The sequence below is a fragment of the Glycine soja genome, chromosome 3, assembly GCF_004193775.1.
Source record: "Glycine soja cultivar W05 chromosome 3, ASM419377v2, whole genome shotgun sequence".
NCBI classification, from domain to species: Eukaryota; Viridiplantae; Streptophyta; class Magnoliopsida; order Fabales; family Fabaceae; genus Glycine; species Glycine soja.
The window spans coordinates 18,761,835-18,778,856 of NC_041004.1; the positions used below are offsets into that span (position 1 = coordinate 18,761,835).

Sequence of the window (17,022 nt, forward strand, 5' to 3'; positions counted from 1 at the left end):
CACCCTACTTCTCTTCTGCCATGACTTAGGGAGTTTTCTTTTTCCATCTCCTTCTTTACTTTTATTGCACTTGTCCAAATTTATTGATTGCTCTGATTGCTCTTGTTCTTATGACTATGTTACATTGAGGACAATGTGTTGTTTAAGTGTGGGGGGAGATTGTTCTTTATTTGGGGTTTTCTAGGTTAATTTTGTTATTTTGGTTTTATGTTTTTGTGTACAACATTGCATGTTTCTCTTTGAATTCTAGGTTATGTACAGGTAATGTGCAATTGTTTTTGAAATAGGAATTTCTTGGCATTTTGTGAATTGAAATCCTTGTTTTTCTCTACATGTCAAGTTAGTTTTGAAAGGTCGAATTGAAAGTGATAGATTTACCCTTGGTGAGATTTTGAGTCATCATCTATTTTATTCGGTGTGTTTTGCCCCATTGATTGCTTGCACAATAGCCTTGGCTTGACTCTTGTTGATACTTCTTGCTTCACATGCATGTTGGGAGATGATTTAGGCATTTTTTTCTTATAAGCCTCTAGCCAAATGAGCCTACCTTGAATTAATTCCTTTGATACTCCAGTGTTGTTTTCTCTTGAGGATCAAACACAGCTCTCTTTGAGATTTTGTTATTAGTATTGAATTCTAATCAGTTTTTCCCTTTCACCAATTGCTCTGTATTTGTTGCTATGAATCCATGCATGCTTAATGCTTGATTAATTATCTCTGTGCTTAATTTATGTTCATGCTTAATGATCAGTTTCGTTCATGCTTAATGGACATGTGAGAGGGATTAATTGGTGTATGTGTTGCTTAATCACATAATGACAACCTTATGTTAATTTTCGCTTAGTAAATTAATTTCGGGTTGGATTAAGTGGTTGAACTGATTAGGGATAAATCCTCATAACCTAGGATAAGAGACTTGCTTTTGAATCAAGGGGAAACAACATGTTTTAATTCTGTTATTTCTTTGATTCGTGTTTGCTTGCTGTTTAAATTACAAAAACAAACAACCCCCCCCCCAATTCGTTACTGTTACATGTTATGAATGTTTGTTGATCATTGCTCACTGGGAGATGACCTAGGATCACTTCCTAGATACTGCATTTTAATGTTTATTTGATTCGGGTACGGCCTCGATCAATGGTGCCCATGTTTCATACCTCATATGACACGGAAAATAGTATAAACTGTGGCAGTATGTACTTTGTACTAGGGGGTGTGTCACCTGGTAAGGAACTCCTTGTGGCCCCAAGTTGATCACCTAGGGGGGAAGTTACGATGCACGAATAGGTGGTATCGACAAATACTGCATGGTTTCCTAAGTGAGGTGTCGTGTAGACACGCTTAGGGCTATTTCTTTGGTATTGGATACGGTACGTACCGCATTGCATCTGAGAGTTGAGGTCAGGTGCATGCATCATTCTGAGCAGTCTTGATTGGATCCATGGATGGATGATGGATAATTGTTGAATGTGTATGATGAATAATTGTTGAATGTGGGTGTTGAATAATGAATGTTGTGTAAGCTCATGATGTTTGCTTATGTTTTCTTGCTAATTGTGATTATTTGGATTTAACATTGGTTCTCTTTATAATGAACTCACCCTTGCAATTTTGTATCATGTGGTTGATACCTGTGATGATCGCAAACCTTGTTTATGGAAGCAGAATGACAGCAGTAGGATGCAGGGATGAGATTCTATTGAGGAGCCGCCAAGCCGACGTGATGACATTGGGATTATTTTGGGGAGAGAGTTATGTTTTGTTAATCAACTCCTCCATAGTGGTTCATGATTTCTTTTGTTGGATTTGTAGAAGCAAGCTTCATGATGATGAATCAAGTTGATTCAAGTAGTTTTGATGATGACAAAGATGATGACAAAAAGACCAAGAAAATGATTTCAAGATTGAGTCAACAAGTTCAAGATCAAGATTAATTTCAAGTTTCATGAGAAGAAATCAAGATTCAAGAATCAATAGAAGTTTGATTTCAAGATTCAAGAGAAGATGAATTCAAGATTCAAGAGAAGAAATCAAGAAGACTTCACAAGGGAAGTATTGAAAAGATTTTTCAAAAAACAAACATAGCACAGTTTTGTTTTTCAAAAAAGTTTTTCTCAAAATTTTCTAAGTTACCAGAGTTTTTTACTCTTTGGTAATCGATTACCAGTGGAAAAGTTTGATTTCAAAAACTTTTAATTGAATTTGCAACGTTCAAATTGATTTTTAAATGGTGTAATCGATTACAATATATTGGTAATTGATTACCAGTGTATCTGAACGTTGAAAATTCAAATTCAATTGTGAAGAGTCACTTTCTTTCATAAAATGCTTTGTGTAATCGATTACATGGTTTTGGTGATCGATTACCAGTGATAAGGTTTGAATAAAAAGTCAAGAGATGTAACTTTTCCAATGGTTTTCAGGTTTTTCTCAAGGTTATAACTCTTCCAATGGTTTTCTTGACCAAACATGAAGAGTCTATAAAAGCAAGACCTTGACTTGCATTCAAATATACTTTTTGAATAACTTCTTCTTCTTCCTTTGCCAAAAGCTTTCTAAGTTTTCTGGTTTCCAAACCTTGTTCTTTCACAAAAAACAAAAGTGTGCTATATCTTTTTATTCTCTTCTCCCTTTGCCAAAAAGAATTCGACAAGGACTAACCGCCTGAATTCTTTTTGTGTCTCTCTTCTCCCTTTTCCAAAAGAACGAAGGACTAACCGCCTGAATTCTTTTGTGTCTCCCTTCTCCCTTTTCAAAGAATTCAATAAGACACAGTTTGAGAATTCTTTTGATTCTTCCCTTTCACTTAAACAAAAGATTTCAAAGGACTAACCGCCTGAGATATCTTTTGTTTCCCCTTCACAAAGTTTCAAAGGACTAACTGCCTGAGAACTTTGTCTTAACACATTGGAGGGTACATCCTTTGTGGTACAAGTAGAGGGTACATCTACTTGGGTTGTTGTAACTGAGAACAAGAGAGGGTACATCTCTTGTGGATCAGTTCAAGTGGAGGATACATCTACTTGGTTGTTCAAAGAGAACAAGGGAGGGTACATCCCTTGTGGATCTTTGCTTGTAAAGGTTTTTACAAGGTTGAAAGAAATCTCAAGGACCGCAGGTCGCTTGGGGACTGGATGTAGGCACAGGTTATTGCCGAACCAGTATAAAATTCTTGTGTTTGTCTTCTTCTTTCCTACACTTTTAATTTCCGTTGTGCACTTTTAATTATCGCTTTTACTTTTGGTTAAGTTTCAATTACTGTTCTTTACTTTCTTAACTTGGTAGTAAAAGCCTAATTAAATCTAGTAACATTAAGAAGGATAAGTTTTAATTAGTCAAGGTACATTAATAATTAATTCGACCCCCCTTCTTAATTATTCCGAGGCCACTTGATCCAACAGGATTAAGGATGTAAATCACATATTTAATTATATCTACAAACTGATCTAATCTTCATTATGTGTATGATGTGTACTAAACTACTATATCAATATTCATGTATTCGGTTAAACATTGGTGCGTGTTTGGGAACATATATGTGTGTGTGTGTGTGTGTGTGTGTGTGTGTGTGTGTGTGTGTGTGTGTGTGTGTGTGTGTGTGTGTGTATACATTTGTGAAATTCAAATTTACTATGATTTTCATAAGCAAAAATAATGGAGTTTTCATAAAAGAAAGAAAAAGAATTTAATTTTTCAGTTATTAGAGTGGTGATATCGTAGCGACGAGGTCGGTCGTTACACCAAGCATGACATTGAAGTCAGAAAAGGTCATGATGCAGGTTTGATCAAGGAGGTAAAAAGAAACCATGCACTCCACAAGAGGCGCCAGCTAGTCCCCTATGTCATCATCGGCCTCCGAGCCATGGTTGTTAAAATCGCAATTTAAATCGTAAAATCGTACGATTTTATGATTCTACTAAGGGTTGGCAAGTTAAATCGGAAGCAAAATCGAAATCGGAGTAGACTCGTCCAATTTTACGTAGACTTGGACAAGTTTTGGTAGACTCGCGAGTCTGCGTCGAGTCCACGGGTTTACGAAAACCCGAAACGGTATCGTGCAACAACCCCCAAAAATGAATCTCGCGACTCTGTTTACTCACTCACTCTGCCTTGTTCAAGCTACTCACCCCCAAAATGACTCTCGCTGAGCTACTCGCATCATGGTGGTCGTCGTCATCGCTGTCGTGCTTCCGTGCTGGACTGTTGAGCTACTCATGTCGTGGTGGTTACTTGAAAGCCCTCACTCGTCGTGGTGCTCCAAGCTTTCAAGTTTCAAAGCTTCAAGTTTCAAACTAGGGATCTACTGTCGTACTACCGTGTTGTCGTGCTGCTATGTTAGACTGTTGATGCTAAGGTGTTGGGCTGCTGGACTGTTGACATCATGGTGTTTTCTTTCCATTCTTGCAATAGAACTCATTAAGGGTGAGTGAGATTGATAGTTGATGTGTGTGTAAGCTATGACTAATTAGTTATTGTATATATGAATTTATCTGATTAGTTCTTAGAACTCATCAAGGGTGAGTGAGATTGATAGTTGCTGTGTGCAATAGAACTCATCAAGGTGTTGGACTGCTGATGTCGTGGTGTTTTCTTAGTATTTTTAGTTTGCATAGTGTTGCCTAAAGAAAGCCTGTGATTAGTTCTAATAGCTTTGCATTGGAAAGCAAAATAAATGGGAGCTAAGAAGAAAGCAGTTTGGGGTATATGATTAAGCTACTGTGTAAGATTCTGAATGAGACTTTACCAATTTGTTAAGATACTTTGGATCATTGAGCATGATGTAGTAGCTTTTATTTAAATGACAGGATCATAGTTAATAGTTGCTAACTCAAATTCTAAAATTTCCCAAAAATCCTACAATTTAATTGTTCTTACAAACTTGGAAAGTAGTCTTTAGAAAGGGAATGCATTAGGAGGATAAAAGCATGTTGCCCTGCTAATTTCCAAGAGGATGGGAGAAGAAAATTAGGAATTACTCTCTATCCCTTTGTAGATCAATTATTGAATCATTTGAATGTGTTTGACTACTTGCTTGTATGTAGGTACTGCATGCACCCTTTATATATTGTTAAGTTCCTCTTAGAGTATAAGCAAACACCTGATGTTGATACATAATATGAGTGCTAATAGTTTGCTAAGCTTGATGGGATCTTAGTTTAATGTTTACTGTTTAGTGTTTGATTTTTACTTCTTTTAATTGGTTTTTAATCAATAAAATAAGCTCTATCAATATCATTTCCCTTAACTTTATCAATCGGCAAAACAAAAATGTAAGATGCAGGAATATTCGATTCTTTTAAAAGTTTGACTGGAAAGACAAGATTTAAATCTCTTCTGCCAAATACTTTTGAATATCATCATATTAACAATTCAAAGAACTTCTGCAGATTTTTGTCCCTCTGTTGTTTCATTTCTCTTTTAAGTTGATTGCTCGTGCTTTCCATTCACTTTTGATTTAGCTAGGTTGAGACATGTTGCTGACATGATCAGTCACACACATTCACTTCAAAAACAACTGGAAGCATTTGTTCAAGCCTCTAGTTTATTGAATTATTCTTAAAGTTTATTATTTTTATTTATTTTAGGGTTGAAATATTTACTTATGATTTTATATAAAGGAATATTAATATATTTTTTATTTGAGTAAACTCTTACGAGTTTACAATTCGATTCTACGAGTCAAGTTTATGGAGCCTCCACGATTTTACGTAGAATCGCGAGTTTAACAACCATGCTCTGAGCTAGCATTTACATCGCAACAAATGCACCAAATAGGGAAAAGATCCTTGGAGGTGACCGAGCCAATGCTCTCCTTCTTCCCATGCAAGCTCCTTATGAACCATTTGTGAGCTAGGCATAGGGTTGGGTCATGGAAGAGGCTGTCTTTGAATGCGTCAGGCTGAAAGAGAGGGGACCTAGTGAGTTCTTTGAAGAATACCAATTACTGGAAGTGACAGTCTGGCTTCTTCATGAAAGCCAGTTGATACTCCAATGTCTGGACTAACTCCTTAATTTTGAACCCAAGCATGACATTGAAGTCAGAAAGTGTCATGGTGTGGGTCTGATCGAAAAGGTACAAAGAAACCATGTGCTATGCAGGAGGCTCCAACTGGTCCTCTGTGTCATCATTGGCCTCTAAGATAGCATTTGCACCGCAAAAAATGCACCAAATAAAGAAGAGGTCCTTGGAGGTGACCAAGCCAGTGGTCTCTTTTTCCCGTGCAAGCTCCCAGCTATCTATTTGTAAACTAGGCATAGGGTTGGGTCATGGAAGAGGCTGGCTTTACAAACGCTAGGCTAAAACAGAGGGGACCCAGTGAGTTTCTTGAAGAATACCGCTTATTGGAAGCGACACTTTGGCTGCTTCATGAAAGCCAGTGGATACTTCAATGTCTAGACTACCTCCTTAGTTTCGAACTCAAGCATGACATTAAAGTCAAGGGTCATGGTGCTGGTGTGATTGAGGAGGTAAAAAGAAACCTTGTGCTTCACAGGAGGCTCCAACTAGTCTTTTGTGTCATCATTGACCTCCCAGATAGCATTTGCACCTAATGAGTCTCACACCTGGAAAGTGGAGATGAACTCCATAGATATGTCATGGAAGGATTGCTCTTAGATGAAAGCTATGTGCTGCCACCCAATGGTAGTCTAGTAGTAGGAGATTCTCTCATAGAGGCCAAGTTCTCAGAGAATCCAATCCTCGGGGTAGCGAGTCTTAGAGTTCTAGAACTACCTTTCTAGAATCCCATAGCGCTCCATGGAGGCTAGAGGGACTGTGTGCTAAAGGGCTATGGTTCCCTCTTATGGGGAGGTGGTGATGGTCAAGGATGTGACTATAGAACACTGGTAGTGTGAAGGCTCTTTCTGTAAGCAAGGGAGCTTCCTATCCCTGACATAGAAAGAAAAGTATTTGCAAAACACAAGAAGAGAAGCAAATAAGATAAATAAATTTTTGAGTTATTGGTAAGGATAACGAGATCCACGACCATGGTGGAAGTGATAATGGTAGTGTTGCAAGACAAAGGTGCCAATGTGAGATGGATAACGGTCATGATGCTTGAGAATGAGTGAAGTAAGAAAATGGCATCACAGGCATGATGTGTTGATCACAACCGTGATGCCAAAAAAACATACTACAAGAAAATTTCACCACGACAATGATGAATTTATAGGGTCGTGGTAAACGTGGAATGTAGGAATAATCATGGTCATGGTGAAAAGTTGATCACGGAGGTAATGGTAGGGAACTGACCTAGTGAAAGGAGAGATGGGGATGGTGGTGATCAGGGTCATAATCACTATGCTATTTATAGCTACCCCCATTTTTATTTTAATATTATTTTTTATGACTGTGATGGTTAACCATAGCCATTATTGGGTCAACATTGGAAGCCTTTGTCATGGTCAATTTGCCATGGCCGTTACTCGACCTACGGCTTGGAATTCTATTTACTGAGAAAAAACTTAATAGCAGAGTGGTTAGTGTAAACAATGACTTTAGACAAAACAAGGTAATGCCTAAATTTATCAAAAGCAAAAACAACAACTAACAATTCTTTCTTAGTGGTGGTATAATTTTCCTAGGCTCATCTAGCATCCTACTGGCATAGTAGATGGTGTGGAACACCTTGCCTCTCATTTGGCCTAGAACTTCCCCCATAGTCATATCACTAGCATCACACATTAGCTCAAATGACAATGAGCACCCAAGGGAAAAACCTACAAGAACACTAATCAAGCGCTCCTTCAACAAATTGAATGCACTCATTAGAAAAATTAAAAATGGCCTCTTTGGCTAGAAGGACGTTCATTGGTTTAACAATTTTAGAGAAGTTTCTCACAAACCTCCTGTAAAAGCCAGCATGGCCTAGAAAACTCCTTACCACCTTAACACAATTAGGTGGAGGTACCTCCATCTTGGCGGGGTCTACCTCAATGCTAGTAGATGACACTTTATGTCCAAGCACATTGCACTCACGCACCATGAACTAACATTTTTCCTAGTTAAGAACTAATCTAGTCTCCTTGCACCTTTTCAAGACAACATTTAAATTTTTCAAACATGCATCCAAAGATTGGCCAAAAATAGAAAATTCATCCATAAATATTTCAGTGTTGTTTTCAATCAAGTAAAAAAAAAAATATCCATCATGCATCTTTGAAAAGTTGCAAGGGCGTTACACAATTCAAAGGGCATCCGTCGATGTAAAAATATCCCGTAAGGACATGTAAAAGTAGTTTTATGTTGATCCTTGTCAACCAAAGGAACTTCTAGATAGCCAGAATACCTATTAAGACAACAATAAAATTCATGACCATACAATTTCTCAAGCATTTGATCAATAAAGGGAAGAAGGAAGTGGTCCTTCTAAGTGGCTTCATTCAATTTCCTGCAATCATTGCACATCCTATACCTGGTATTCATTCTAATATCTATGAGCTATTTCTGCTCATTTTCCATTACAGTGGTCCCCCCCCCCCTTCTTGGGGACACATTGAACTGGGCTTCCCCACTCACTGTTAGAGATAGGGTAGATGATATCCACATTTAACAACTTTAGAACCTCTCCCTTTACAACCTTCATCATGTCGGGGTTAAGCCTCCTCTGAGGCAGCTGCCTAGGTTCCTAGTCTGCTTACATATGAATCCTATGGGTTCACACTATAGGGTACCCTTGATGTTATATATAGTCCACCCAAAGGCCTCTTTATTCTCTCGCAAGATCCATACAAGCTTCTCTTCTTCAACATCCTACAAACCTATAGCAATAACAATTGGGAAAAAAATAAGAGGGTCAAGAAAAACATATTTTAAGTTGGAAGGCAAGGGCTTCAACTCCAACACTAGAGATTCCTCAATAGAGGGTTTAGGCTTTTTCCTACTATTTCTTTCCAACTCTTCAAACCTTTGATTTCTCATTGTTTTGGAATCCTTTGGAGCTTGGAGGAACATCAATATTTCCTTCTCATCACTACTCAAATCTTAGTCCAAGTCCTCAGTAGCAAGAACTCTTTCTAGGGGTCCTTTATACCTACACTTGGGAGTGAGGCTTCCACCAAAGTATCAGTGGGATCTTTCGCTTGTATAAAGTTACAAGTGGCAAAAGAGATAGGCTTTTCACAGAATCAGATAAATTAAAAACAACTTTCTCATCTCTCATCCTAAAGGTGAGCTTACCCTGCCTAACCTCTATCACCATATCACAAGTATTCAATAATAGACACCCAGTATGATTGGAACCTCCTCATCCTCCTCCTTATTAAGCATCACAAAACCAGCCGAAAAGATGAAATTGTCCACCTTAACTAGCACATCCTCTACTATGCCTTTGGGATAGATGATAAACCTATCAGCAAGTTGGAGAGTGATGTTTATGGGTTGTGTTTCTTTTAAACCATTTTTTTCAAATACAAAGGCATCAGATTAATACTTTCCCCAAGTCGTACACATTTTTCAAAAGGGTCCTTGATCTTTGGGGGAAACTTCTTTAAAATAACAGCAAAACATTCCTCAGTAAGGCATATTGTCTCAAATTTTGTTAGTTACTTTTTGTTGGAAATAATTTCCTTCAAAAAATTTGCATATTTGAGAATTTGAGCAATGGCCTTAGTGAAAGGAATGTTAATATGCAATTTTTTATACATTTCTAAGATTTTAGAAAATTGTTGATCATTGTTCGCTCCTACTCATGGTTCACTTCTTCTTCTTTTCTTTTCTTCTGAAACACAGAAGTAGGGTCGTGTGTGTTATCGGCAAGCACACTGGATCGTCAAGTATTTTAAATTAAAATGGAGTGATCCGAGTATCGAACACAGCGAACTTGTGGATTAGACAAAGTTTTGTTCAAGAATCAGGCATTGTGTGAACAGACATTGATAATCAATAATAGAAACATAAATGCAATATATCCTAAGCTAAAAAGCAGTAAATGTAAGCAATTAAAAGTGACAGCAGTGGTTTAAAAGCATTAGGTCTTTCTAATAAACGAGTTGATGCATATAAAGATATTTCTCTAATTAAGAGTATTCTTGTGTTCTATGCTGAAGACTAAAGTACCAAACCTCGATCCCTCATAAGTTTAGACTAATTCAAACTAAACTTCATTGTCAAATCCCTATTGTTGAACTAGGTTTAATTCAAACAGCATTATACTCACAACATAAGAAAGACTAAAACCCTGCACTCTATCCCTAGTAATGCAGTTATCTAGCCCTGCTCTATCAAGTTCTAAGGAAACGGTACACTTCCTAGTGCTAAAGATCCCTAACAATACACACTAGTGGGTGATCAGACCAAAGGCATGCAACAATAAAGCATTGATAGAAGCAATGAACACATAAAACACACTTAATTAGATATGAAAAGTATTTACATCAACTGTTCATTAGAAATCCCCAACTAGGGTTTTAGCAATCCATTACAAGGAGACCTAAATTACAAATCAGACAGAAAATGAAAAGCAATTGTTGCTTACACAGGAAGGGGGATCCCTCCTCCTCTTCTTGGAACCTCATAATCACTCAAACACTCTTAAATCACTCTCAAATGGCTCCTTGTTGTTGCTTCCTCCTCTGAGTGTGTGCAAATGTTGTCTATGTAATAACTACTTTCTTCTCTCTTGTCATCATCATAACCTAATTCTGACAATTCAGGCTTTAAACAGGCTCTGAAATTGCGTCGTCACGCTTAGCACCATTGTCACGCTTAGCGCAAGTAAGGGGATTTGGGCTTGGCGTTCATGCTGCACTGAGCCTGGCAAGAGATGGACAACTCGCTTAGTGAGTTGATCTCATGCTTAGCGCGTTCCTTCGATTCAAGTGTTCTTCCAGATTCCTTCTTCACGCTAAGTGCACTGAAGCCGCGCTTAGTGATGGGTACACGCTAAGCTCACTGAGTTCGCTTAGCGCGACAATCACTTTGGCACTTCAAGAAATTAGCCCCTTTTTACCTAAAATTGTACAGATTTTAACATTAATTCAAATAAAAGAGACCCTAATGATAGACATCAAAACACAGCAAAGTTTATTTATAATTCCTACAAAAGAACTATAAATTGGGGGAAACTATACATATTTTGGAAAAGTTTTCTATACAAAAGTTAGTTGTATAAGACAACTAACAAACTCCCCCAAATTTACAGTTTTGCTTGTCCTCAAGCAAAGAAAGAACAACTCACTTGTCCTTAAGTGACAAAATCTACAGTGGTTATACAAAACTTGTGTTTGCCTCAAGATAATTCAATCACATGAAATGAATGTCATAAAATTCTTCAATCAACATCCCTTCAGAAAACATGCAGCTTTTCAAAGATAGGAACATTTTTATTAGGACTCACAACTAAAATAAGCTAGTAAGAATGGCAGATATCAAGGAAGGATCATTAACCAAAGCCTTATGGTCATTGTTTCACTCAAGCACAAGTGTTTAGGCTTATTTAATCATCGACAACTAACACGGATCTCAACCTTTGCAATTCATCTCATGCCATACAATTATAAACACAAATTGAATCAGAAGGACTTTTCTTAGGCTTGTAATGAGGTTGGACTGCAAACAATTCATGGTTTTTCTAGGATGCAAAAGCTTAGATTCTAGGAGAGCATTCATCCATAGATCAACCTTTTTTTTCTTTTTATTTCCAACCCTATTACTTGCCCCCTTTTTACACTCAGCTTTCTTTTCAATCAATAGCAACACACACACACTTTTTATTTTATACTTATAGTTGTTTTTTTTTAACAAATTTGACTGTGTGTGCTGCTCTGCTCTTACCATTCCATTCCTTTTTACCCAGTAGCTCCCCCAAATTTGGGGCAAACTTAACTTGAAACGTAACTCCCCCAAATTTGGAGCAAATTTGCCTTGAACCAAGATTCTTTCTATGAATGATGCTTTCCTACAACCTAAGACAAGGTAGAAGGAGATAAATTGTACAGGCTCAAGGTTCAATCAAACAATCATACTTTCAGCTCAAATTGGACGCAAGGGATAAATCATTCATGCACATGGTCAGCTTTTTGGCTAAGTGGCTATTTACAATCAAACATGGCCTTTATCATCCTCAAATTCATGCATTCATTCCATACATCATAGATTCATGCAAAAGTCATTACCTAATGTTAGTCGTTTCTCTCACAATTAAGATCACACTCTCACCGGGTTACGGCTAACGCATTCCTTCATAATCAATCTAACAAATTGACTAGCATTTTCAGTCATAATCCTAATTTCATGTTCTTTCTCTTCTAATGACTGCATACTCAATCAAGGCATATGATTTATGCATTCCAATCCACTCAAATCATACAATCGATCCATTCAAACCAATCAAAAAACACTGATTTCCAAAATCAAACATCAAACCACTGAATATAATCAATGTATTGTTCAATCATGCTTTTATACAAGCTACCAAACAAAATATAACTATAAACTGAAATTAAAAACTGAACTAAAATTTAAAGAAACTGAAACATAAACATAAAATGAACTAAAAACAAAATAATAATAAAACTGTTCAAAATGCAAGAAAATAAAGATCCTGTCAATCATCCTATGAATGATCCTCTGCATGCTCATTAAGGTCCAACATCGGTGTCTTCAGGAAGGTGTTGAGAGTGTCTTCATCAAACTTAATTAAGTGGCCTCTCACTTGCTTAGGTGATTTATCCTCGGGATCATAAAGGTAAGCGTAGAAATCCTTAACAATGGCAACATCGATGCTCCCATCCATGAAATTGGTCAGCTCCTTGTGCCAATTCTTTCTCTCTAGCTCATACTTGAATTCATCAAATTCTGCATGGTAAATCATGACATTTCTCTCTAGCAGGATCTTCCTGCCAATCACTATATCAGAGTAGCAATCCCAGGCCTCCTGAGATGTGAATCTAAAGCGGTCATAGCAAGCCTGGGATGTTGAGGCAGGTGCCTTTCTCTTTCGGGAAGCCATCTGAAAAGAAATGATCATCAAAACAGTATTAAACAGGATTTATTCACAATTGAAAAGTAGAAAATAAAATTGAAAATAAGACTGGGTGCTTAGCACAGTAGGCTGAGCTTAGCGCACCTTATGAAAATTTGTTCGTAGGCTAAGTGCGACAACCACGCGCTTAGCGTGAGAACACAGAAAATATTTTTCTGCAGAATAGGCTTAGCGCAGTAGGCGCGCTTAGCCTAAATCCACAATTTTCACAAACAGAGAGAGATTTGAGCTTAGCGCGACAAGTGCGCTTAGCTCAACCTCACAAAAACATAGCACAGGCTTAGCGAGCAGGCTCGCTAAGCCTTATTTCACAAATATGAAAAGCAGAGATGAAATTGCGCTTAGCCTAACAGCCAGGCTTAGTGCTTAACTAAAATAAAAAAAATCCTAAGTGTCTGAAACACTACTCTCGCTTAGCGCATAGATGCGCTTAGCAAGCTCAACATTGATGTTCAACAGAAGAGATGAACGCGCTTAGCGCGATAGGGTCGGGCTTAGCACGATCATCTGGAAATCAGAAATCTTCATCAAAAGCGATGAACTCGCTTAGCGCAGCATAGCGCTTAGCGCGTTCATCTCGATTTCCAAAAAAAAAGAACCAGGGGTTTTCACCTCTTTCGACTAAGGTCTCTATTAGGCCCCTGAACCCTAACTACATTGCTCCTACAATGAAACCTTAAGTTCATTCTAACCATAACTAACCTAATAACGCTAAACCTAAACAGAAATTTAACCTACAAACTACTAAGTCCTCTATCTTGAAGTTAGCAACTTTAATAGAAAATAAAACAAATAAAGCTTACTTGGATTGTGAAGTATGAACTGCAAAGAAGAAGCAAAATGTGGGGAATGCAGGGACTTGATGCACAGAACAGAAGGAATGCAAGGAATGCAGAGCACAGGGAAATGCAAAAGCTTTGGTGAAAATGCAAAACTGCCTAGCAGTTACTTTTAAACACAATTTGTATTACTCGCTTAGCGCATATTCGTGCTTAGCGAGACAATATGACATTTGGGTTTAAAGCAACCCTGCGCTTAGCCCATCTTCCCGCTAAGCCCAATTCCAAATTTTCAAATTCCAAAGAGATATTTAGGCTTAGCGTGAGGACACGTGCTTAGTGTTGTCCGTAACTCTGATTGGTCCTGCAATTTGTGCTTAGCCGCCAAAGGTGGGGCTTAGCGCATAAATATGCTCCTCCATGCAATGATGGCTTGTGCTTAGCACGTTGATGGCGCTTAGCGCTATTCCAAAGAATTTCAAAATAAAGAGGGAATTGCGCTTAGTGCATCACCTCGCTAAGCCCAATGTGAGAAATTAAAATCCAGAGAGGTATTTGGGCTTAGCACAGCAATTCGCGCTTAACGCTATCCACATATTTTCAAAGCAGAGAAGGATTAGCACTTAGCGCATCACCTCGCTAAGCCCAATTTGATAAATTCAGATTCCAGAGAGATAATTGGGCTTAGCACAGTGAAGCACGCTTAGCGCTACCATCCAGCCACTAGTCAGGGGTCTAAGCGCTTAGCGCGAGCAAGGGCTCGCTTAGCGCGTGAAGACTTGGCGCTTAGCACGAGTGTTGCGCTTAACGAGTGAACAACTGAAAAATTTTCTAAGTTCTTTTTTGTTCACCTCTTCACCAAAGTTCATGAACCCCTTCTTTTCAATATTAATCAAGCTTAAAACACACAATCACAAGCAAAAAATACACTAAATGCAAGCAAGACAATTAAAAATGGTTGGGTTGCCTCCCAGCAAGAGCTTGTTTAACGTCATTAGCTTGACGCATCATTTTGTTATCCTGGATCAATCTTGGTTCTCTCCTTCAGAACCTTCTTATCCAACTCCTTCACCTGTAAGCATACATCCTGGTCCAATAATTCTCTTCCTTCATTAAATAAATCAAAGCTGATTTTTTGGTTTTCAAGACTCATTTCCAACTTTTTCTTCCCCATATCCACCACACAACTTGCAGTAGACATAAATGGACATCCCAAAATGACAGGAATATTTGCATCTTCCTCAATGTCAACTACACCAAAATTAGCAGGAATGATGAGATGCTTTACCCGGACTAGCACGTCTTCAATCACTCCATAGGGTCTGGTGATGAAGTGATCAGCTAACTGTAAGGTCATCCGAGTAGACATTATCTCCAGCTCTCCAAGTCTCCGACACATGGAGAGCGGCATCAAATTAATGTTGGCTCCCAAATCAATGAGAGTCTTGTCTACTGCAACCTCACTAATAGAACATGGTATTGAACATGGTATTGTGACACTTCCTGGATCTGAATGCTTCCGTGGTAGGATATGTTGAATAACAACACTGCAATTTCCTTCCACAACTATAATGTCACTGTGGATATACCTGTTCTTCCTAGTTAGCGTGTCTTTTAGAAACTTAGCATATAGTGGTATTTGTTGGAGAGCCTCTCCAAAAGGCATTGTGATCTCTAGCTTCTTGAAGATGTCAAGAAATCTGGCTAGATGTCTCTCCTTATCCTTCCTGGAAGGTACCAAAGGATATGGTACTTCCTTGCCTTCAGCTGGAGTGGTTTCTCTCTTCTTCTCCCTTGAAATCTTACTCTTGCTTTTCTTTCTCTCTTCTACCTTCTCTTTTTCTTTTCCTGTTTTCTCTTTTTTTTCTTTTTCTTTTTCTTTTTCTTTTTCTTTATTTTTCTCCTCATTTATTTCTTGTTCACTCATTTTTATTGTTGTCTCCTTCTTCTTCTCATCTTCTACCTCCAACTCTTCTTCAGATTCATTCAAAGACTCTACCACAGGGTCAAGAGCTGGGTCAGACACCAGTTGTTGTTTCTTTGCACCTATTCCATTCTCACTCTCATTCATGGTCACCAATCTGCTTCTAGTCATGATAGCTTTACATTCCACCTTTGGATTTTTCTCAGTATTAGCTCCAAAGCTGCTAGATGGTCGGTCTGCCAATTGTTTTGCCAACTGTCCCACCTGGACTTCTAGATTCTTTATGGCAAACTTTGTGCTCTTATGGTTTGACATAGATACTTGTATGAACTGAGCAAGAGTCTCTTCTAGCTTCGTTGTTCGATTATAGAGACTAGGCCCTTGTTGTTGTGGCCTGTTAGATGGACCACCCTGGTCTTTGTTGAACTGGTTTCCAGGATGATTCCTCCACTGTCCCTACTGCGAATTATATGGCTGGCTATGTTGAAATCCAGAATATCCACCTGCATTGAAATTTTGTCTTGGCTGGTTCCCCATGTAGTTGACTTCATGTGATGTTTGTTCTTGGGGAATACAGCAGTCGGACTCGTGTGCTCCTCCACATATGACACAACCTACAACCTACAAAACAGCAGAGGGTGAAGGTTGTACAGAATTTAATTGAGTTGGCAACTTACTTAGTGTTTTTGTCAATGCTTCCAATTGCTTGGACAGCAGCTTGTTTTGTGCCAACAATGCATCTTGTGATGAAAGCTCTAGCCGGCTTCTCTTGGTAGGAATGTGGGCTCTATCACGCAGAATTGCATGTTCACTAGCAGCCATCTTCTCTATTAATTCCATAGCTTCTTCCAGGGTCTTCAATTTGATCTTTCCCCCTGCAGAAGCATCAAGAAGTTGCTTAGACTGTGGTCTCAACCCGTCAATAAAAATGTTGAGCTGTATCGGTTCTAAAAATCCATGAATGGGTGTCTTTCTCAATAAGCCTCTAAATCTTTCCAATGTCTCACTCAAAGATTTGTCTAGAAATTGATGGAAGGATGAAATGGCAGCTTTCCCTTCAACTGTCTTAGACTCTGAGAAGTATTTCTTCAACAATTTCTCAACTACTTCATCCCAAGTCTTAAGACTATTTCCTTTGAATGAATGAAGCCACCTTTTAGCCTCTCCAAACAAAGAGAACGAGAACAAGCTCAATCTAACTGCGTCCTCAGGCACACCAGCCAATCTAACAGTGTTGCAAATTTCAATATAAGTGACTAGATATGTGTACGGGTCCTCGTTGGGCAGACCATGAAACAAATTGTTCTGTATCAACTGGATTAATGAATGTGGATAG

General features: G+C 38.3%; 1 protein-coding gene across 1 annotated transcript; it reads right to left on the reverse strand.

Annotated features, from left to right (window-relative positions):
• Window positions 1-12,554: 12,554 nt before the first annotated feature.
• On the reverse strand, window positions 12,555-15,428 carry LOC114405006. The gene is made up of 2 exons (XM_028367709.1): window positions 14,814-15,428; window positions 12,555-12,950 (listed from the first exon to the last, which is right to left on the reverse strand). The coding sequence occupies exons 1-2, from the start codon at window positions 15,426-15,428 to the stop codon at window positions 12,555-12,557; spliced, it is 1,011 nt and encodes a 336-aa protein (XP_028223510.1).
• Between the last annotated feature and the right edge of the window lie 1,594 nt (window positions 15,429-17,022).

Excerpts from the sequence above, each read along its gene's own strand:
- LOC114405006 (XM_028367709.1), bottom strand. The coding sequence starts at position 15,428 with ATGCCTTTTGGAGAGGCTCTCCAACAAATACCACTATATGCTAAGTTT. Across the intron at positions 12,951-14,813 it reads TGAAGGAGTTGGATAAGAAG|ATGGCTTCCCGAAAGAGAAA; the intron begins GTTCTGAAGGAG and ends ATTTCTTTTCAG.